The sequence below is a fragment of the Balearica regulorum genome, chromosome 10 (assembly GCF_011004875.1).
Source record: "Balearica regulorum gibbericeps isolate bBalReg1 chromosome 10, bBalReg1.pri, whole genome shotgun sequence".
NCBI lineage: Eukaryota > Metazoa > Chordata > Aves > Gruiformes > Gruidae > Balearica > Balearica regulorum.
Window position 1 is genome coordinate 13,918,202 of NC_046193.1, and position 23,019 is coordinate 13,941,220.

The window sequence follows — 23,019 nt, forward strand, 5'->3', positions numbered from 1 at the left end:
CCGAGCTGGCAGCGACGCAGCCAGGGTGAACGTCCAGGCCGGGGGCTGCACAGGGGCCTGCGGCTGTCCCTGCAGACCCTGAAACCTGCGGGGTGGTGAGCCCCAGGGAGCAGGTTTTGCCTAGCAAAGGCTGTGCTGGGATGCTGGGCAGCGGGTGCAGGAGGGCAACATGAAATGAGTGGCCGCTGCCACCGACAGTCGACACCCAGCCCCTTCGCTGACCGGGGGGTGGGTGGGTGGGTGGAGGGGGGTGTGTGTGTGTGTGTCCCAAGGCTCTGGGGGCTCCCCACCCCCACCCTCGCTGCCTTCTTCTTGCTAATTAATGCCACCGAATCAACTGGAAGGTTGGATGTTTCCTTCTTTAAACATCAGAGAGGAGACAAAAAAACCCTGAATCCTCCCAGTTCCACGATCCAGGAGAGTTAAACAGCTGGAGAGCAGCTGCCTGCTCACCCACTGAAACAGGATCTTGCCTCTCCCAAAAAACCAACTCAAAGACACTGGACTTTGGTGAAGACACAATGAGTTTATTAAAGCCAGGAAAAAGGGATCCCGGTCTTCCCCCTGGGGACGACAAAGCTGGACCGGTTGTATTCGTGGCAATAGATCTGTTTTGTCAACACCTCAGTGCTGCTTTTGCTAGTAACATCTCGGATCAAAAATGAAACGTGATAGAAATGTCTGAAGCAGTGAAAGCTGCCGATAGTCTGAGCTGGTACCCTGGAAAGGGTTGCTCTGCAGGAGCCGGGGCTGCCCAGCAATCTCGGTGCTGTGTACGCCAGGTTAGGTGAGCAAGCTGGTCCCTTCTGACTTGAACATTTTGGAGCGACTCCTTACCAGAGAGGTGCAGGTTCCTGACAGACGAGAAGTGACTTCATCTGCTGAATCTGAATGTCACATCTTTTGGCTTCTGTTTGAGAACCACTGCTCTTGAAAAGTGTGTGTTGGAGAATTCTTTGCTTAGCCAAGAGATACAAATAAAGTAGAAACTAAATAATTTCCTGAATTTTCTGAAGCCAAGAAATTTCAGCCTAAAAGGAGAAGAAAGGCAATAGCCGATGAACCTGAGATGTTGGGATTTGGTTTCCCTCAGCTAAACTCGTCCCTGTCCAAAGCTCACAAACAACTGCTGGGACAAAACTGAATCTTATCAAAATCAGCCAGAACAGCACTCCTACTGCCTAGGGAGCTAAAAAGCTGAACTTTTAGACATACAAACGAACACAGAGACTACGAGTGAGAAACAGAGCAAAGCCTCTGGCCACAGAGATATTATTACAACTATCTAGTTGAAAAGTTTACAGATTCCATCAGCCTTCCAAGCTAGGTGAGAGCTTCCCCTCAGAGCTCACGCAGTCCTCACAATATATCAAAGTGGCAGTAACACTTTCAAACATCCAGGCGTGAGCCTTGTCTCTGACTGAGCGGGTAACACACCTAAACTGTGACCGAGACAGCCAAGCCTGTGCCGAGGACGCCGAACACAAAACAACCCCCCTCAATCAGAATAATCACTATCAAAAACCAAAGAGCAACAGGCTGTATTCTGCTCAGCCAGCGAATTGACAGAATGTGGCTTCTTGGAGGCTGCAGGGCTTCGGAAAGTGGAGCAGCTCATCTGCTTTTCACCTGTTGTGGTACACAGGGAAAATATATTCTCCTGGGGAGAGGAATCCAAGAGATTCCTTTTTACACTGGAAACATTCGCTCTTCTTTTAATTTCCAAACTTCTCTTTCTTTTGTCTGCAAGTTGTTGCAGGCTTTTATTGGAGCATGGCACTGGCGGGAAATTCTTGGTGAGCCTTGGCTGGATCTGCTGACTGGGGGCTGCAGAAACTGGGTCAGAGCTTCCCAAATGGAGAGCAACCGTGTATCTGGGAAAGCAATTTTTTCTGGAGCTTTCCAACTCAATAATCCCATTTGCTTTCCTTTGCTTCAGCCCGCCATCAGCACATCGAGAGAGCTCGCCTTTTCTCATAGCAGGACACGTTTTCTTCCTCCCCATTGCTTTATTCCAAGGGATCCTTCCTGGCCTCTGTTTAGCTTTGCTCCCTACAGCGTTCTCCACCTCACGGTCGGCAGCCCAGTTATTGTTTCTTCGCCCAGGCATATCTTTTCGTACAGAAAGGTGGGAAACTTGAGGCTGCCTCTGTTGTGATGGTGTCATGGGTTCAAATCCTCTGGTGCCTCTCCTGACTGCCTTCCTCAGTGGAGTTGGTAGAGGCACCTCCTGTGGTACAGGACGGTGTTTCTTCTGACTGCTCCCCAAAAAATGGCTGTTAGTGCAGCATATGCAAAGATGCTTAGCAGAGCTCTCTGTTTCCAAACCGTATTTCACCTCCTGCAAAGAAGTGTTTTCTCTGCCACACACCGCTGTAGCAATGGGGCTGACTTTCCCTCCTGAAGCTGCGTTTAGGTTACCCGGCGACGTGCTGTCATCCCCAGCCACCTGGTTCCTCACAGAGGAGTCTCTGCGCTGCTCCCCCACTGCCATGCAGGGTGGCTGAGACCGACCCGAGGAGCTGCAACCCCCCCTGCCCCGGCAGCACGGCCAGCACATGTTCTCCTCACCCAGAGCGCATGGGCCAGGGGAGGTCTGGGAAGAGTTATCTGCCATGTGAGGAGGGAGTCTGGCGCTGGAAATGAGCGTGTGCAGCTCAGCTAAGGCATTAGGGAGCTTCAGGAAGCCTAGTTCCTCACACAGCTTCAGGTGCTGATCACGCAGCTGAGCTGGCAGTGACTCCAGACCCTCCTTCAGCAGCTGGATGCTGGATTTCACATCCAAAAGTTCCACGTCTTTCTGGGGAGACAGCAAGGAGAGCAGAAGCAGGAAGCAACACATTAAAAGGTGCAATAATAGTATTCAAACAAGAAACTTTTAGGTACTATGTGTCAAATTCCTTAAGTTGGGTAGTGATCCAAAGAACAGTACTTTGTATCTCCCTGTGTAATACCCATTCTCAAACAGTCCTACAGAAGGGAGAGGTTTGGGATTGGGGCATACCCCTAACTTAACACATGCCCCAGAGTGCTGCCTTCTCATGCGCTGGTGTGACGCATCCTTGTCAAAAGCAATTCTTGCAGCAGGGTCTTTGGAAAAACCAGACCTGTCCAGGAGGTCTCTGACAGTTCATTCTTTTGTCTCTGACACCCACTTGTTCTTTTTTGACCTCTTTTTTCCTCTCCCTCATCCAGCTGAAGGGACAAGGCACCGCACTTCCACAAGATGCTCTCCCCTCGCAGGTGCGCACTGCACCACCTCCTCCAGCGATGGCACGTGCCAGGTGAGGAAGCAGCGCTCCATGACAGGCCACTGTTGGGCTCCCCTCTTGCTGACCAGGGTTTCATCAGAGCTTACAGCACTGTTAACCAGCACTTGGGTGAACATCAGTCAGCATCTCGCCTAGAATTTGCATTTTAATATGTCTTCCCCCCTTCATTATAACAGAAGCAGTCTACTTTATAATCCACCATTCGAAGGCAATTTAATATTCAGTTAATATTTTGAAGAAGCGGGAGAAATTCAGAACGAAGATTCAGAATAAAAGATTAATTCCAGCACTTACGGCTGCAAGTCTCCTCTCCATCTCCAGCAGCGCCTGCTCCATTTGGCTTTTATCTGTCAGAGCTTTCAGCACCGAGCCACAGTGACTTTGAAGAGCATCTTGCACTAAACAGGGAAATCAATAAAAAACACATTTGGTCTTTCATTTGTAAATGTGAATAAAGTACTATCAATACTATTGCTACTTCCTCCATGGCTTGGCATGAAATACTTCACTGTCCTGTGCAACCATAGTGATTCACCCGCTGAGATCTCCCCGAGCCCCAAGCGATGAACAATAGGGTAGATGTTTAATGCAAAGCACTTGAATTTTATAAGACGCTGAGTATAGGCCAAACCTCATTTACTGTGCTCTATTAATATGACAGCTGGAGATGAAAGGCTACATGATGCTGCAAAACTCGGTTGGCTCAATGCAAGGGAGGCTGAGGCTTGGTTGTCTGCCAACTTCACAACAGGCATGGCCGGGGGAGGGAGACCCCAATATATCTGGGCTACCCTGGTGTAATTGACCCCCTTCTGTCACCAGCTGATGGTAAATGGGAGCTTGAACGTGTGATGGGGAGAACAGTATTGCTGGTAACAGGAGGGAGATGCGAGAGGTTCATGGGTACAAGTGCAACCAGAGACTACATAACAGAAATGCGCAGGAGGCCGGTAACCTAAGGAAAGCTGCTTGAAGGGATAGTGGGATATTATGAAGGAGCGTGCAAAGAATGGGGACTTCCAGTTACTGGGGAACAAGGGGTTTAAATTCGAGCAAGATGTTCTTGGCTTCAGTCAGTCTTGTTGAAAACCTGATAAGATATAAGAATTTTTGTTATATAATTGGACAATAATATAACCCCCTCCCATGCAGCTGCAATTATTCTTATAGCAACCACTGCTGTGCCTAATACACTACAGCATGGGAACGCAGTCTGCAGCGTATGTGGAGGTGAAAAATCCTCAGCAATCTTACAGAAGTCTTCCTTTAAAATCGTAAATTCTGACCCAGAGAAAGAGCTGTTCCCTAAACGTGCCCGGTCTTTCCTGTGAACAGTGCGGGAAGGTGTGTACAGATGGTGGGGCTGGGGTGGAACATTGGCTGGTTGGAACAAAACAGGATGTAAAGCACTCCTGCTAAAACAAAGCGTTGCCAAGCCAATGGGCTGGGATAAACTCTGGAGTCCTGGACTAGCACTTGCACACCCAAGAAAAATCAGACTAAAGACTATGTTCCAACAAGTGGCTGCAAGAGCTCTGCAATTAATTAATCCTCTTTTGCTACAGATCCAATGCGTTTGATTGACTTTGGTGTCGGTGGAGCTGAGAGCCCAGCTGAAAATATTCCTGCACGTGGAGTATTTATCTCAGCTCTTCAGTGCAGCACATCTCACCTCAGAGAGGTGTGCTCGCAGGCTGCGGTGCCGCAGAGCACTCGGAATCTCTCCTCCTCATGCCCTGCTATTTTCATTAAGCTTGCAGGGACTTAATTATCTCGGTGAGCTGTGCCCTTCTGTCAAACTCTAGATGGAATTGGTCAAAGAGTTAAAAACTATTAGGGAGAGACAGGCAGAAAGTGATCATACAGGCTTTGTTTCTGTAAAAACCAGGGACATTTTAAAAAGGTACACTTGGGAAGGAAGAAAGGAAAGAGATCTGAGCAATTATGGGCTTACTAGTTTGTTCTCATATTGTGCAAGGTTTTAAATAGACCTTAAGGGAAAGAGTACTCAAAGACATGGAGGGAAATGGAATGAAATGGAACAAGATTTTATAATAGGTGAATTGTGCCTGACTAATGTAACACACTAGGAGAAGATAGATGACTTATTAAAAGGCAATGCAGTGGCCTTTTCTGTAGATTCAAACAAAGCCTTTCAGTTGTCACGTAATATGAAAAAAGCTGAGAAAAATGAGGTGGATAACCGTCAATTAAAGGGAAAACATCAGCTCTTGAGAGGGGTGGCACAAGGGGACGAGGGGGCTCTGGAAGGTGCTCCTTCTCCAGACCTGCTCAAAATCTGCCATAGTCACCTGGCTGCGAAAGCCAGCTGGCATTTAGGTAATTAGCAGGTGACACAAAGACACAAATGTCAGCATCAGGGGCTACAGGTGAGATGTGCACAGGCTCTGGCTGACGGGAACCGCTGTGCACCCTGGGGTGGCTGGAAGCCCGCATGCAGTCCTAGCCATCTATGTGCAAGGAAAAAAAAAGAGTTTGAACTGGGACACGTGCAGGGAAAAGCTACAAGATAATTAAGTGCTTAGATGATAATCTCCTCTTACGAAAGGAGATTGAAAGCGTTTGGCTTATTCAGCCCCACAAACCAGAGGTGTCTTGTGGCATGGGGCTGGAGGTGCTGCTCAGGTGATGCTGGAGGGACGGGGTGCTTGCCAAGAGCTGTTCCTGGCAGCAGGAACCCCTGGGCCAGGCTGTGTTTTTATCTTTCTTTGCCTTTCTCCGAAGGAGCGGTGCTTGGGCACAGTGCACGTAGCTGTGGTTTGCGAGAAGGAACCCTGCAGTTGCCTCATCCATGCATCTTCCTCACACGCATGAAGTTAAACCACTTCACAGACCTTGGCTCAGGGGAATTTCTCCATTTTTTCAGGATGCCCATCGCCACACGGCTTTGCCTTGTTCTGCATAGGAGTGTGGCTGATTTCTGAGGATTATCTGCACATATTTCAACTAAGAAGCTCTCTGGCTGTTGCAGGCAATTTGGTTGTCCCTGCTCTCTCACTGCTGTTTTTAAGCTTTTAGTCTTTTGCTCTGACAGATTCAGACATTTTTACAAATCACCAGGAGAAAGCTGTGGTTTGCAGAACGTGTTTGTAACGGTGGAGTGAATGTTTGAGTGGGCCCTTTGAGACTTTACATCTCCCTGGTTAGAGCTAAGGGCTACCTGCAATCTGAAAGCAGGTTTTGGGGGAGGAGGAAACTCCTTTCACATCACTTCATCACCTTCCACCTCCGCATAGTCAGGATATAGGAAGGCAAGGATCAGCAAGCTTACCTCAGCTTGCTGCTCTTCCCCATATGCTTAATTTTAGTTCAGAATTATTTTTAAAACTTTCTGATTTCCCTAGTCTGTCTGTTCTTCTACAACATGGTATCCTCAGTCTAAAAATAGCACTGCATCCACTGGGCTTGTGATCTGCACATACGTTTGACTCAGCACAGCATGCTGCAGGCAAGCAACCAACAGCCAGTCTTTTGAACGCATTTCATTTGTCCGTGTAGGAGTATTCTGCAGAAAAAACCCCCTCGGTACAGAGGAGGGGCATTCTCCTTCCCTCTCTGGCTTCCATACCAGAGGAGTGTTCAGACTTGTCAAACACTATTAAATAAAATAAAAATGGGCGTTAATCTAGAGTTAAAAAAAGGCATTGAGATGGCCAAATTTGATCAGATCAAGGACCCTGCTAGTCAAGTCTCTTGCCTTTGAAAATGATGAAGAATGGCTGCTTCAGAGAAAGTTTTCTTCAAATAACCCCCACAGCAGATAGTTATCGAATAACCCGATCATAGAGGGAAAATCTTTACTCGGTTAATGGGTAGCTTATGCACAGACTTGTGCCTCTCTTAAGGTATTTTACTCTAAACAAACCAGTTTTTTACAACCTCGAACACCATTGTGTTTTGGTTTGCTGTACCATTGTCTTCGGATGCTACTGGTTTACATTATATAACATATGGAATGTGAAATCTGGCATGAGATAAAAGGCTGTAGGACCTCCAGGGCCTGCTGAGTGGGCCGCTCTGCCATCCTGTGCTGCAGAGGGTTCCCCACAAATCAGCCTGCACTCGGATACAGCTGCAATCCCAACAGCTGAAAACGACAGTCTGAGCAGCTGAGGGAGGGAGCGTCAGCCTCCAAGCCTAGGAATATTAAACAGCAACTGCTTCTGATGCCTATCTATCATTGCTTGTGCAACTCGTCCTGAGATTAGCACTGACAGCACAGAGGCTTTAAATAAGATTTTGGAGGGAGGTTGGTTCCCCCGCGCCCAGGTTCAGTAGGGGAAATAGAAGGAGGTATAAACCTGGTGAGACACGAGCCGGGAAGAGCTATGGAGCTCAGCAGAGCACTGCGTTTTCTCCCCGGGCAGTAACTGACCTGTGCCAGCGGGTGAGACATTTGGGCTGTCACAGCCGCATCCTGCTCGGACATACCCCGGGTAGTCAGCAGGCGGAAGACATCTGCATGGGGGAACTGTGGGATGAGCTGTCCACAATCTCAGCCTGCTCTATGGCAGATAGTGCCCAAAGCCCTGAAGTGTGACAATGAGGGGTTTCAGCACTCACCACGACAACTGCACAGCCTCTTGCCACCCGTGCCAAGGTGCTTTGGAGTCTGGTTAAGTCCCTCATCTCAACAATTTTCATTGCCAGTTACTGCACAGCTGGTGAGCAGCTGCATGGAAAGGCATGTTTCCTTTATTGGTTTTAAATCTTTCAGCATTTCAGTCGCTACAAACACAGAATGTAAGGGGACTGCCTGGGTGTCGTATCCCGGACCTTACTGCTCACAGTGAACAAGCTCAAATCCCACCATTATAAACATAGCAAATTCCCCTAGAAACCTTGCCAGCAAATACTGGGCCTCGGGAGTCTCAAAGCAAGTCATGTTTGAAAACTGCCCACCAGGCACCAGATTTTGTCAGAGAATTGCATCAGCTTGTACCTCTATAAGGGACATATTGCACATGATTTTGTCACCCTTGCTGACAGGAGCATCAGAGGATTGCCTGTGGAATGCTGGCTGGGAATATGCTCCTCATTTGCAACGAAGTCAAGGTGGTGCAGAAGATACGGCTGTTGTGAGTTGTCACAGCTGGAACTACCAAATATCAGAAAAGCAAAGCAGTTCAGAGAGGGCTGAGCTGTGAAAATTGGGATTTGTATAAAAAAAAATAGAAGATTTTGATGGAAGTGGGGCATATAAATTAAAATGAGAAAAATATAAGAAGAAATGAGTTACAGGAGCTGAAACCAGAAGGAAAGAGTAAATGATGAGCAGGCAAGTGAACCAGAGAAACTCTATATAAGGTGGAAGAACAGAGGACATAGGATCTGCTTGCCTCTTTACATCTCCGTGCACAGCACACGGAGATGCGTGCAAGGAATAGAGCAGCTGTGCCTCAGTGGAAGCTGCTCAGGCAAATGTTATCACCTCCAGTGCCAGACACAGCTCCATCCACTCTGTGGAAGCACATATGGACAACCCTCAAAAGAGAAGATTTTTATTTTTTAATCTTACTGCATAGAGCATGCCAGCCCAACAGCATTTGGAAGTGCTTTGGAAATATATTTTGAAAAATATTTTCTGTTTTGTTCTCGCCCAGTGGCTATGCAGACTCTGCCAAATGTGCTTGCTACCCACTGCTATAAATGAGGCCTGTGATACTTCTTATAATTAAGCTTTTAATGAAGACAGATTTGATTTCAAATTCTACCTCCCTTTGCTTTTCAGAGCTGTTTGAATGTCCTGGTGTACTACTTCTCTCTTTGAAGAGAGCCTCTTCACTGTCTGCATTCCTCTCCTGCATGTAAAATCCTCCACTGCCAATGATTTAACATGTCTCTAGCATGTCACCCACATCCCAAGGTCCTGCATCATCAGCCACTGGCATTCAGTGCTGTATGAGCTCTTTATCACCCGAGTTTAGGAATTTTATACCAGTTTTTCAAGGAAATTGCCTCAGTTGGGATCTTTTCAAGGCACTAGTACAGGTATTTATTTAGTGGGAACTTAATTATCCATCACTGTGATACCAGTCAAATGGCAGTGTTTATCAGCAATTAACCAGTGATAGATGAACCTCCCAGAAATATAAAAAGAACAACATTGTGGAGCGTGTGATGATTTTCATTATATATTCAACATTCTGCAGCATGATACATTACAGAAAGTGCCAATTTTTCTTTTCAATTGCTTTGAAAATCTAGCAGCAGGCACCTCTGGGAGGTTTCTCATTTAATTCCAGGCACATTTATTTAAAATGGGTATGGAGAAGAAACAGGACAGCTGAGCAAATGGTATGGAATGAAGAGGGGGAATCGTGAACAATAGATTTGATTTTCAGTGCCATGACAACAATTTCTGTGCACGAGGTATACGAAATTAGGCAAAGTTCTGCTGCAGAGTGGACAAGTTGAGGCACTTAAGTAATTAGGAGATGGGCAAATGTGTAATAGGAAGCTTGTTGCGCTGGCCAAAGCAGACAGATTCTTGCTTACGTTAAGGTCCCACCAAGAGCACTTGCCAAGCACAGCAAGGGAGTGTTCTTAGTATAACAAGGTTGGTATTTCAAATGTACAGGCTATCACAGCCTCATGCAGAATCCACCAGACTCCCCTCTTCTTGTCTGAGAGGGGCGTGTTGACTTAAAGGGTATCTGTCAAAGCTGTGTGTTGTGGAAGCCTCATTTTACCGCACAGTAAATATTATAGTGCTTTTGTGAAGGTCTGCTGCCTTGAACTCACAAGGTATAACACACTTCACATTTCTTGCGTGTATTGAAGCTGGCCTCTTGTTTTTGCATGGAGCAGAATATATATATATTTTATATAAAAAATAATGCCAGCATTAAAAATTAACGCGCTCTCAAAGGTTCAGATCTAAGCCAAATTAGAAACAATTTCTCGGAAGCACTTTCCCTTAGTAAAGACTGCTGTGACTATCCACTTCAGAGATGGAGCTGTTCAAAAGTATTTTACATTATTAGCTTTTTTTGGGAGGTCACCTTTTTATCATGGCAATAATGTGCTTCACTATGTGCTTCTTACTTAAGAAATGAGCAGTACTAGTTTTGCTCCTATCTAAAGCATAGAGGAGAGATGGAAGACTTCATACTAACACATGAAAATCTGAGAAAGCCCTAAAAACTGAAACTGGATACTCAGGATATAAATATCGAAGTTATTTTTACTGCATATTCCATTAGTGCTCAGATAGTCTAAAAATGATCATACTCCAGGCAGAACACAAAAACATAGAGGTGCATTTATCTATGTGTGCATGGCCTCCAAACATGCAAGACCTAAGTTCTTTGATACAGTACAAGAGAGCAGAGAAAATGAGAATATCACAGAGTAAGAATGGAAAAATAGATGAGTCCATACCATGGATAACTCTTATTTGCTTTTCTCCCTTAGGAAGAGCAGCTGTGAGCGACAAGACTTGCCTGGTTCACCCCAGCTTGGAGACAACACCCTGACATTCAGCAGTTTGACTGTGCCCTCTGCTGTTAACAGAAACACAGAAAGGACTTACGTGTCTTGGAAATGGTTTCCAGGTAAACCAAAAGGGATTTGTTTCTTGAATCAAACATTTCTCCAAACTTGTCCAAGCATGCTTGCAGCTGCAAAAACGAAGGCAAAGGAGAAAATTAATACATTGCCCTTTCTTTGTTTGCAAAAACACAGCCCCAAATGCCACAGAACGACTGCAACTCGTGTAATGGAACAGCCTGAAAATGATTATTTATCTGTTGCTTTAAACAATTTGTCCAGCTGTTGGTTGCAACCCCAAAGGAGATCTGGAATGGCTCAAAAGGCTCATGAAATGTTGCAGAAATCGTAACAGATTTTGAAATAGAGATACTAATCTGTAAAAAAAGCACTAATAATAACATTAATCAAGCCACAAAAGTGTTGGAGGAGACGCCTTCTGACAGTGAGACCACATTGACTTATTCCTGAGAGCAGACTACTTTCTTCAGGCAGAAGGAAAAAAGAATTGATATTTGCAGAGAGCCATTACAGCCTGTTCTTGCTCCCAAGACCCAGAGAAATTCCACTGCTTGGCCCTGAGGCAAGGACCTAAAGACCTTGACCCTAAGGACAGGCCACAAAGACAATGGTATATGCAAAAAATTTGACAATTGTTGGTTTAAAGCATTTGAGTGCTCAAGACAAGCAGTGTAATAATTCAAATATCAGCACAGTAAATGAGAGAAGGTGAATGTTCTGTAGCATTTCTAACTCTTTATTATTCTGCACTCCAAATTTGAATTAACTTACCCCTTGAAGCCTGTCTTTGATACTGGAAATAAAGGTGCTTAAAACCTCACTAAAATGAAAAAAAAAACAACAAGTATAAAACAGACATGTAAGTTACTGAAATGGATAGAAATTGAAAAGTTCACAGTAAAAATGAGACATGAAACACTGCAAGGCATAGGGTAGTGCATGATGTAAGCACAGGAAGGTGCGTAACCCTTTGAAGTCACCTTACTTGTTTTAGGAAAGCATGGATTCTGATATGTGGAGTAAGAAAAAATTTATATCTACACATATATACACACACACACATATATATACACACATCTATATATACACACATATACATATATATATATCATATACATGAAATGATTTTTTTTTTAAACTCTCCCATTTTTTGCCTAGCATTTGTGCCTCTCTCCAAAGTTTTAGTTGGCATTTACGCAACTGTCCATTAGTTGCTGGGGTGTTACCACCGTGCTATCCGCTCCGGAAGGACCCAGCCTTGGTGGAGGTGACGTGCCGGTTGCTGGGATACATGAGTATTGTATTTGGACTTAAATAACTGTGGGAAAAATATGGGAAAAGCTTCAGTAACAACAAAGCCCAAGCCAGGAAGAACAAATACTGCAAATCCTTTTCTCCCGAGATTACGCCTGTGGTTTCTGTTATCCATCCTTTTAAATTGAGCGAGCCTATCAGGAACCAGGCTATATTCATGAGTACCCTATCAAACCAAAATGCAAGGATGGTTGCTAAGCAAAGTGATAACTTATTTCCTCTCTGAAGATTCGGGTCATTTAAAAATCAATCATTTTGTGATCCAAATTGCAATGACCAAAAAAGTGGAGGTCAGGTAAATTCTAGTTATGAGAATTAGACAGGGCTTCTGAAATCTTTCTAGCCTTATGGAAAGGAAGATATTCATTTTATTAGTCAAACTTGCGTGGGATACAAATTGATAAATTATACGTTTATCTTTGTAAAGATAATAATGCTATTTCTATAAACAGACTTCTAATCTGGGAGCGAGTCTGGAGTGTAGGAAGGAGCATAATTCATTTAAAGAAGAAATAAAAGATAATTAAGACTTCAGCCTAACATTTAAAACTATTTGTTCATTTCTCCATAATTCACTTACAAAAATCCTCCTCTTCTCTAATAGTCATTAGAGAATCAAATTCTGCATTATCAGAAGCATAGTGCCCATTGCAGAAGAGAAAGAGATACACAGCCTGATTTGATCAAAGGCTTTTAACGAAAATGTGTTTCACTTTGGATGTTATATTACAAAATATACAGACCTAAGAATTATTTATAGGTGCACTGGGGAGTTTGCCATCTTTCATTTTTGAGCTTGAAACTGTTAGCTTGTTCCTTAAAGTCCTTTAGGATCTACACATACATTTAATTCTTAACATCTGGCAAAAAGCAGATGCAAATTACATTACCAAATTACACTTGTCTGTTACCAAAACCACAATATATTAAAAATATTGTACACAACTAAAATTCTAGAGCTAGGTGCAGATTTATAAAGGTGTAATCATTGCATCTTCCACTGCACACATGTATGATTGGCAATCTCCTCATCTGTCCTAAACATAAAGGCTGTCCTCAGAGTCCCTTTGATCAGTTTATAGTATTTTGAGAAATATGGGGTTTTGCAGAGAATCAATACAGAAAAAACCTGCTGATTAGATGAAGAAGGACAAAGGTAAATTCAGGTTAGAGTTTTGTTTTTCCTTGCAGCTTATAGCTGAGTGTGTTACATGAATCGCATTGCAAAAAAACCCCTATTCTCTTAGCCTGTGACTTTTTCCGATCAGAGATTATCTAAAACCTGAACATATACTTTTCTTGAAGAAATATGTCATGTGTGATTTTTAAGAAGGGAAGAAGGAGTTGCAGGGAATGATAACCACCAGCACAGAAAAAAATTTCCAATTAATGTCTACATACCGATCATGTTTGTCCTTTATTTTGTTCTTATTCACTTCAAAATTTTCCAAGACACTTTTCACTCTTCCTGCACCAAAATTAAGCAACCCTTTTTCTTTTGTATCTTCATCAAATAATTGTGGTTTTGTCTGGTATTTGGTAAAAATACTGGGCTCGCTCTGTTACACAAAAGAAAGAAAAATGTTGAAGTATAAAAATAATCAGAACATTAATTAGCAAAAAACTTCTGCGTACCAAGTGCTTTTCAGACAGAAATCACAGTGATTGGACGTGACAGATTAGATTGGATGAGGTGATTAAGAATTTCACAAGATTATGGCTCACTTAGTGTGCCTAGTTAGATTGATTCCCTGTGGAACTGAGACCCAACCCAAATTCCTCCAGACTCAGGCTTTTCTCTCATCTTGAGGATTTTCAGTTGGTTGAGATCATCAGGTGTGCAGCAAAATGCAGAGGACAGCAGATAGGATCTGGAACTGAAGGACAGTCTAGGGCCACCAAGCTGCCACCACTTTCCTAATCTTTGCTCTCAGGTGTTTTTATTTGGATCCTGTGCTATCTGTTAGCAGTGCAGGAACTATTTTAGTGAGGCCGGTAACATCAGAAAACATGTCCTGTAGGAGAAAGATTTTGAGCGTAGAAGCTCTTCGTTGAAAACCATTTAAGCACCTGCCATAACAACAATATAGGAAGGTAATTTCCAGTCAATGGAAGTAAATACTGAATACCTGTCATTCTTGTACAAAGCTAATGAATAGAAAGAAGCACAGTATTTTTCAAAGAAGGAATAGATGGAATATTTTACCTTAGCTAGGTGGTCTAAAGATATTAGCTTGAGAATAATTTCATATTCTTTTAGTAATTTAAAAATGTGATTAAAGAAAATAATACCTATCCCAATACCATACCCTATTCCCAAGAACTGATCCCCAGTTTTTCAGCCAACCAGGCTGCTATTTTGTCTAGTCACAGTAAATACGGGTATGTATCAAGAAGATAACTTGATTTCAGCAGTTACTAACATTTGCAAAAGTTACCACCTGATTTCAGCATTTTCCATTAACTGTGAACGGTGGCTGTGTGCCTGCAGAGGGCTGAAGGAGAGCAAGACTCACGTCCTGGGAGTTGTGCTGTCCCACTTCTGTGCCCAGCTCCAGCGGCGCCGCTGCTGACTGCACATTCTCCAGGCAGAACTGGGAGCCGAAGAGCAGCTGAGAATCGCTCAAACTTGAGTAGTCACTAGGAGCGCTGCTCCGGATGGAAAACTTATTAGGCCTGAAATGGGGCAGAGCCAGTTGTGAATGAGTCTTGAGCAATTAAAAAGCTAAACAGAATTCCCTACACAACCTGCTGGAACTGTTCAAGCACGGCCCACCCCCATGTGTTCGTTTTCACTCTCCACTCGGAGGGTACCGTTCCTATAGCTGCATAATGTTTAACAGTGTGTGGTTTTGCTACACAAAGCCAACTGGCTTATCTTAAACTGTCGCAGCCGTACGAATACAGAGCAGTAGCTCTGCGTTCACCTTGCAGGGGTGAAGATGCTTCTCCAGACTGAAGCTAGGACTGGCCACCTAACTCTGTTCATCCTACCTGCCTAGTCGGTCAGTCCTAGTTTAAGGAACACCTTGGGGTTTGCTCCTAGCAAGTGTTGGGTCTCTCTCCCTTTTCACCACTCTGGATAATAATTTCTATTGTAAATCAGATGCTGCTCAGCTTATCGGAAAGGCAGTGCCAACAGAGTAAACTGTTCTGACTGATAGTTGACATTTATTGGGCATTTATTCTCCAGACGCCTTAAGTCTGACACACTGGAACAACAAATAAATAGGTAGCATATGGCTACACAAATTGATCTGAATTGTTAGAAATATTTCAAACAAATAACATGCTACTTAAAAGTTCTCTTGTTTCCCCTGAGCCTTGCCCAAATAAAGGCTTTTCCAGCTAGCCTTGACATTGTGCTTTGTTGCTCTGTTTCTACTCCTCTTCAGACACACGGCTTCTACTGCTTTATGGACTAGGATCGTGGCATGGTACCAGCTTCCCTCAGCCAAGGGTTTCCCTGCACAGCTGCACCACTTCTTCTGTCAGAGACTAGCTTCAATTTTTTGCTAGCAAAGATACATACTTTTTTAAATTTTTCAAGTAATCACTATTCTATTGCTCCACATCCACAAGGTCTGATGGAGTGCTTAGGCTAGGTCCAAACATAAGAAAAGCTGGGCCAGATTTCAACTCTCAGTTCTTGCTGGGTTTTAAGATACCAAAATGGAGAGATGTGTTGCTGTCTTTGGAACTAGGAATTACAGATCAAAATTAATGAGAGAGACTCTTGTGCAGGATTTTCCTTCCAAATCAAATCATACAAGTAAAGGAGAAGGAACAGAAGACTAATTCATGTGTATAACAAAAGATGATCACCCCAACATTTATTAGCAGTGACGTGTTTGGTTAATCCCCAGTTTTGGAAGGAGCCCAAACATCATACACACAACAGGGAAGGAATTTAGTAGTAGTACTTGAACTGCTCAGTCTCCCTTTTCATTATATAGTGGTGTCAGTGGCAATATCGTATTAATACTTTTGGCTTTGAGCTCACTGACTACACTGAGCTGCAGGCAAAAATAGATGAGGTATGGGTTGCTGGATTCTCAAAAAGCCTGATTAATCTGTCTGAATTCAAAATGTCCCCCTTGATCTGCCTGCAGACCCCAAATCTACTAAGAAAGAAATTTGAATACAACTTTCACTAGCACTAGCTAAGCTTTGTTTAAAAAAAAAAAAAATTTCTTAATCTACAGCCAGCATGCCAGGGAGAGATGCACTCACGTGGGCTGCTGTGATCCCACAGGGCCAGGATCCCTCCTTGCAATGGGAGTATCACATCTCCTGCACCAGTTTTCTAAATCCTCCTTGTCTTCTAGCTGAAAAAGCTCCCTCTTAGCTTAAGGAAGGGTTTTACTGTCCTGTCAAACCCCCTTTGAAAGTATCCAGTATGACTGGTGAATATCTCATCCCATAACCTGCTCATTTTCTCAGTCCCTTCACATTACTTAATGTCTGAAGTACAAGATTCCTATGACAAAGAGCTTTATGACCAGTATTTTGAGGAGTGTTGAGCTGAGAGAACTTTACAAGCCAAGGGACTTCCCAGGCTCACTCTGCACTATGACTAAAGGTGGCTGTCGGCTGCTCTGGACCCTAATTTTTCTGTTTTAAGTCTACTCTCTCAGTGGTTGGTTTAGGAACGATGGCACTTCTACAAATTAGAGAGGAGATGAAACAGTTGTCTCTTTCGAATACACTCATTCCCCTGAGCAATGCATTTCTTTCTCTCTTGCTTAACACTGCCGGCAATTAATTTACTAACATCCGGGCAAGACATCAGCCTGGCCGCATTCGGCCTAGCAAGATCAGACAACCGTGATCAGATCTGTGATCAGATCCATGATCAGGCAAACTCAGCTCTTCCAACCACCTGGCCGTTCCCTTCAGGACGCCTGAGCTGCAGGGATGCATGCTCCGTCCTAAATATAAACCCTTCCTTATAAACAGCGAGGAAACATCCTAGATATTTAATCCCAGTTAGAAGTCCCTCCTAGGTGATGCAATAGTTTATCTCAGGAATACTTTTAGCTTTCTGCTACCACGAGCTCTCCCTGAGTCGTTCATGCCTTTGTGCCCACAGTGTTCCTAAGGTATTTGCACTAGCATGTGCGTCCAAAGCAATACCAGCTTTAGATATGTAAGACAAGTGCCATTTAAGTTCTTCCCAGTTCCAAAAAACACTAAATCATCCCCTCCTGACCGATGGAATGGTTTCTTTTTCCCACGTAACTTTATGCAAGGTATTACAGTATTGGCAACTCCAACCCTTTCTGTCATATAAGCATGATTTAAAAAATCTGCAGCCCTCTGCATGTCTGGGGAGTCAGCTAGTTCTTCACAGCCTCAGCTTCCCTGTTGTCAGTGGGAATTCCCCCTCCACAAGAGAAGTTAGATCTTGTGGGAGCCTCTTTCATTTTTTTTAAGTTTGGATTTCCACTTCCAAACATTTTAGCACAACCGTATGCAAATGTTCACCTTTCGTTCAAAGGTTCTGCCTTGCCCCCAGCTGACAGCTGTCAGATACAGCACACCAAGAGAAACACAGCATGAGATAAATACCCTCCTCTTGTGTTTCCTAGATGTTTCTAGGGGCATTGACAAGCTAAAAATTCGTAACTATAAATCGTCATAGGCCTTATTAGTCTTTTTTAAAATCAGTAGTTTTTACTCTGTTGTTTGGATCCATCCTTACGTGCCAAGACCAAGGTTTAAGAGTCAGCTGGAAAAGCAAACCAAGTCTTCTACAATTTGCAAAATAACATTTAAACACGGTGCTGCTGTAAGTGATTTTATTTGGTGCTGTCATCCCCACTGAACCTGTGCCAACATCCCTCTTCTTTCCAAGCACTGTGGGTGAAGCTCACTTACGCCTTCCTGACACATTTCTTCAAAGTGCAGTAAAGCCTCTTTGCCGATGAAGAGATCTTCTTCTCCTGGTAGTAATCTTCAGTAGGGTCAGTGCCATAAAGTTCCTCTTCCCCTGATTCCCCTCCAGAAAATCTCCCGACCGCTTTCTGCTCCTCCTCATTTAGTGACCAGGGCTACATCACAACAAATCCAATCGAAATTCTGAGAGCTGCTGTTCACCTGCTCTTCCTCCTGGCTTTAGTCTGTATCTATAGGAACTGTCTCTAGCTCTGCTATGCTGCTTTTGTCTTCACGATTTGCTGCCTGCCAATGTATTCAGCAAATGAGCAAGGATCAGTGTTGGCTTTGGGTGCAGAGGAACTTCAGCATCCAGGGGCCCGAAGGAGTTTAAATCAAAGAGTTTTAGCCGCTATTGCAGCTTGCGGTCATTTCCCATCTCTTCACTGGGAATGGCCACAGCATAAAATTATTTTTCTGCTTTCTGGAACAGCAGGACCTGCTTGCCACAAGTCATTTCCACCATATACTAAAAGGAATTTCTACAAACAGATTTTGGCACTGGCCTTAATGCATTAACCACAAAAAAATCCCTCTTGGTTATTCAGCTCAAACACTGTCTCCAGTTTCCAGATTTCAGGCTCAAAGTCCTTCTGGTCTTGTTTTAATACCTCAAGGTCATTTTTACTTTCTATGAGCCACTTCATTATTCATTCGGCTGTGATTCAATACTGCCCAGAGGCTCCTCACCTTGGAAACCATGTTAGTCCTTTGTCCTGAGCTGGTCGCTGGGGCTCTCAGGGCCTTTTGGATTGGGATTTCTGTGGAGCAGCTCTGCTTACTTACACAAAATGTATCCCTGACCATGTTAAAAATTAGACATCTGGAGACAGGGAGTTCTGCCACCCAGTCTGAGCCATCTTCCAGCCTGCAGTTCCTCATTCCTCCAAGGCTCGGGATTTTTACAGCTGCTCTCTCTGTCTTTGTCCTGGCAGTCTCCTTCATTTTCTGCTTATTCTGAGACCTTCAGGCGACTTCAAAACATGTGGCCCTGCTATGTGGGATGGAGTTTCATGGGATAATGGATTGAATGAGGTTGTTAAATTTGGAAGTTTTTTCTCAACAGCAGAAATAAGCCATAGAGAGTAGTGACCCAAGCAGGCCTTAACTTACAGCATCCCTTTTAAATGCCACTTTAATATTTTCATCATATATTTGTCTTACACACTCTGGCAGGCTTTCTGCTTCTGCTGACTTTGGAAGTAGGTATATAGTAGCTTTTATGCCTTTAGCAAGTTGCTGCTTTTCTCATGAAACAAGAAAATTCTGGTAACTTCAACTTAAAATCCTAATACATTGGTTTCTATTTTTCTAGTTTTTATCGTCTTTCATTTCTTGAACGATGCCTTCTCACTTCCAGTAGTCATCTTTACCATGTCAGTCTCCTACCCGTCCTTCTCCCGTCTGATCTGATAGCTGATACGCATTTGTTCTGAGCTTCAACATGAGGTCTAAATAATCTCTATGCCTCAGGCAAGCATTTAACCCTTTTGGCCATCCAGTTTAATTTCTTTTTAACAAGCTTCCTTATTACTACATCAGTGTAGTAATAAAATTAAACAGTAGTGGATTTTCTGGCTTCTGTTGAGTGATGTTGACTCCAGTTCACTGCTGTCACTCTTAGGGTAGCACTACAAGAGTAACCCCTGAATGTGGGTCTGGTGCTCAGTTCAGCTCAGGATCAAGGCAAGACATGTCTCTTCCCCAGGGAGTTCCCTGGCCGAGGCAGGTGTTTATGGTGTTTGAAAATGGGTTTTCAGCATCACGCCCCAGTGACACCCAGTTGATAAAAGGCTAATTGAAGCATCACTGCTTTTGCGGCTGCTGTTCTCACATACTCTGCAATATTTCTTTGCCTGCCCTTCCAGCTAGGCAGGCAGCAGCGCTGCTCTAACGCGGCACTTTCCCTAATTAAGTCTGGCATTTCAATCCACAAAAATTGTGCCATTTGTCAATACACTTACATTGAGTCTAAGTTTTCTCCACCATATAGCTGTCATTCTATACATGTGACCTCCTCCCACCTTCTTAAATAACTGGCACCCTGATATTAACATTGTCCAACTAGATAATCTGCCTTCTCCTGCGTTTCTAGGATCTCTATTATGTCAGTATTCATACACAAGAACAGGAAAAACAAGGACTTTGGTTCCCCCACCCTATTTCTCAGGCTGCTAGTGGTTACAAAGAAGCACGTGTGTGTCTGAAAGATAGATAATGAATAAAACCCAGAGCAATCCTGGGCTTGTGCAGAACTGCTGCCATGAGGGTTTTGTGTCGCTGGAGTTCTGCATTTCCTAGGGACCTGGTGGCAGCTGCTCTCAGAAGTAACACCCTGACTCAAACTTTCAAATACTCACAGCATGATTCATACCCTGCCTAGATTATATGCTGATTTTATGTTTCATTTTTAAAGCTCCCTGAAAGACAGTATTCCTGGGGTTATATAGCATACCCTGCTGTGGTGAGAAAGGGTTCTAGTAACACAAGTGAGACAGGAAAAAGTAATCAACACCTTTCCCCCTACTTCAAATACACACACACATACACGCGCTCCTATGACTAACTTTCTTTTTCTTTTAGAAAAAGTTAATTCTCCTCCTGAGAATCTTCTCCCGCTTCTTAACTCCTCCAAAAACCCACCTGCATTTCCAGTAATGTTTTATGCCCAATTTGACCCTTTTGAACTCACTTGTAAAAACTGTGGAATGCTGAGGAGTGGGTGTTAAAATCTTGCCTGTATTTTCTTCATGCATTAATAAATGAGTTAAAGGGAAGACTTTGTAGCTGACAGGATACTTTGTAGGAGGAAGGAATTCAAGTGATCCCTTTCCAAACAGGCACCTATACTTCTTCCACTCATTTCCTTTCCTATTGCACGGCTCCACAGAATGATTTATATATTTAAAAATCTATATTATATATTATTATATATAATATTATATATTTTTATATAATCTCTAATTTTCCCCTGCTCAGTCTCTGACCAGAAAGTCACAGGTTTTCATACTACTTAGAAGCAACTTATTGAAAACAAAATTAAAAAAAATAATAAAATCTGCAGGTACCAAGAAGACAATAGAATTATGCAATGCATATTTATAAAGACAAAATCATGACAAATATGTTTTTCCCTCAGTTGGCTCCCCTTTCACCCCTGCATCTGTGCAAAATTCAATTAATTCATATATATATGACAAGTATATTTATAATGGGCAAGAAAACTACTATTATGTTTTCATCCATCATTGTGGTAACATCAGGCCAAAGGGACAGTATGACTAAAACTGTGACTTCGAACAACAGTTAGTTATGTAAGTGGGTTATTTAGCGAACAGAGGCTCAGAGGACCAAATTCATCAATTAGCTTCTCCAGAATCACACAAGGAATAAATCTTGCTCTGTTTCTTCACCATGTGATGCATAAGGTGATACTTGGCTATAAAAAAATGCAGCTTGTCTTACATATTTTCTCTCCAGGTGTTTACATGCAACTAATACTTGTTGTTTCCCTATACATTGTAGATGTGGGGAATTCTAGCTGCTCTTTGACTTCTGCTGGGAAAAAATTAAGCCATGCATACAAATGCAGTATATGGAATAAATTTAGAGTTACATAATGTGTGTAACAATATTGCAAATCACGATTCATTTTATCTATCCTCTGTACAAGACGACAGGGAACACTTAACTTATCTAATTAGACATGTTGCATCAGATAGGCCACAGGACTTCCCCGAATAAACCCTGAATAAACCCGAGAACAGCTTTCAGCCAATGCTGGTTTTTAAATTCCCGGCGATGGTGGATCTATCGTGGTGCCTGGCAGGCTGGGAGCAATGCAGGCACAAACAGGATCACGGAGCCGGCTAATTAACCACCATTAACCAGACCGTAATTAACCATAGATCAATTCTAGATGTGTGTCACCCCATCGCTATCAAACACCCCAAGTGTTTAATTTTATAGACAATTTCCTCACAATCTTTACTCCCCGCCCCGCAGCCCAAGCTCACCCGGTGGCTGTCGGTGTGCTCAGCATCTCCTTGATATTCCAGACGTTAACATTCATTTTTTTTTTTCACAGCTGACCCCCTCGCTGGGAGCTCCCAGCCCTCACCGTGGCCCCAGCGTTCAGGGCCTCCCTTACCCCGTGGCAGCCATGTAGCCACACTCCCTTGCAGGGAGGGGAAAAATGGAGAGAGACGGATAAGCCCTGCTCAGGGGGGAGCGTCCTCCTGTGCCCCCTCGCTGTGGGGAGAGCCTGGCAGGGGGCATGGCCCTGCAGGCCGAGGGCAGGCCTGGCTGACATGGCCGCCCCAGGGCTGGGCCCAGTGGCTCCCCATGGGGCCTCATGGGAGCCTCAGGGCTGGGGGTCTCCATGGTCACCTCGGTGCTGGGGGTTCCTGGCCACAGCCCCTGGGATCAGCCCCAGCTCCAGGCTCTCCCCATGGCACACGGGGGAGCAGACCCCTGGGCACACGGGGGGGCTCAGAGCCCGGCACGCCGAGGGCTGGTCCCACAGGAGCACAGCGGCCATGGCGCCCATTTATTTCTGTGTGGTCTTTCGTGTAAACACCTCTCGCAGAAATGCAGCAACGATTTAATTTCACCCATTAGAAGCATGACAAAAATAACCCATCATCTAAACACTCCCCGGAGAAAGATTCTCAAATATGGTTTTACTGGAATTTTTTCCTTGTACTTCTGTATGCTCTGTCTTCAGGAATGGAAAACAGGCACGCTTACTTGCCTATTTTTTTCTCCTCTAATTCAAAGCAATTGAAATACTGGTTAAAATGTTTGGTTGCTGGTTCTGAAGACACTCTGTAAGCACTAAAGCACTGCAGATGTAAAGTTGATGTAAATTCATGGCTAGATAAGGGGAACTCCTCACATTCCCCTTTATGCTCTTTTGGCTTTAGTATCAAAGGCAGCCTGGAGCTCAGAGGTGTCAAAATAA

The 23,019-nt window shown here is 43.9% G+C and overlaps 2 protein-coding genes across 2 annotated transcripts in view; both read right to left on the reverse strand.

Annotated features, from left to right (window-relative positions):
- The window catches only part of LOC142603171 (calcium/calmodulin-dependent protein kinase type 1-like), a 151,206-nt gene that overhangs the window by 38,190 nt on the left and 89,997 nt on the right, over nucleotides 1-23,019 (reverse strand). The gene's annotated exons all lie outside the window — the stretch shown is intronic.
- IHO1 (interactor of HORMAD1 1) lies at nucleotides 1,490-22,228 on the reverse strand. Its single transcript, XM_075762197.1, has 7 exons — nucleotides 22,073-22,228; nucleotides 14,636-14,795; nucleotides 13,521-13,678; nucleotides 11,577-11,625; nucleotides 10,828-10,915; nucleotides 3,567-3,670; nucleotides 1,490-2,800 (listed from the first exon to the last, which is right to left on the reverse strand). Exons 1-7 carry the CDS (start codon nucleotides 22,126-22,128, stop codon nucleotides 1,499-1,501), a joined length of 1,917 nt encoding a protein of 638 aa, XP_075618312.1. The 5' UTR covers nucleotides 22,129-22,228; the 3' UTR covers nucleotides 1,490-1,498.

Excerpts from the sequence above, each read along its gene's own strand:
- IHO1 (XM_075762197.1), bottom strand. The coding sequence starts at position 22,128 with ATGAATGTTAACGTCTGGAATATCAAGGAGATGCTGAGCACACCGACA. Across the intron at positions 14,796-22,072 it reads AGCACACCGACAGCCACCGG|GCCTAATAAGTTTTCCATCC; the intron begins GTGAGCTTGGGC and ends GCCCCATTTCAG. Across the intron at positions 11,626-13,520 it reads ATAAAGGACAAACATGATCG|TGAGGTTTTAAGCACCTTTA; the intron begins GTATGTAGACAT and ends TTTTCATTTTAG.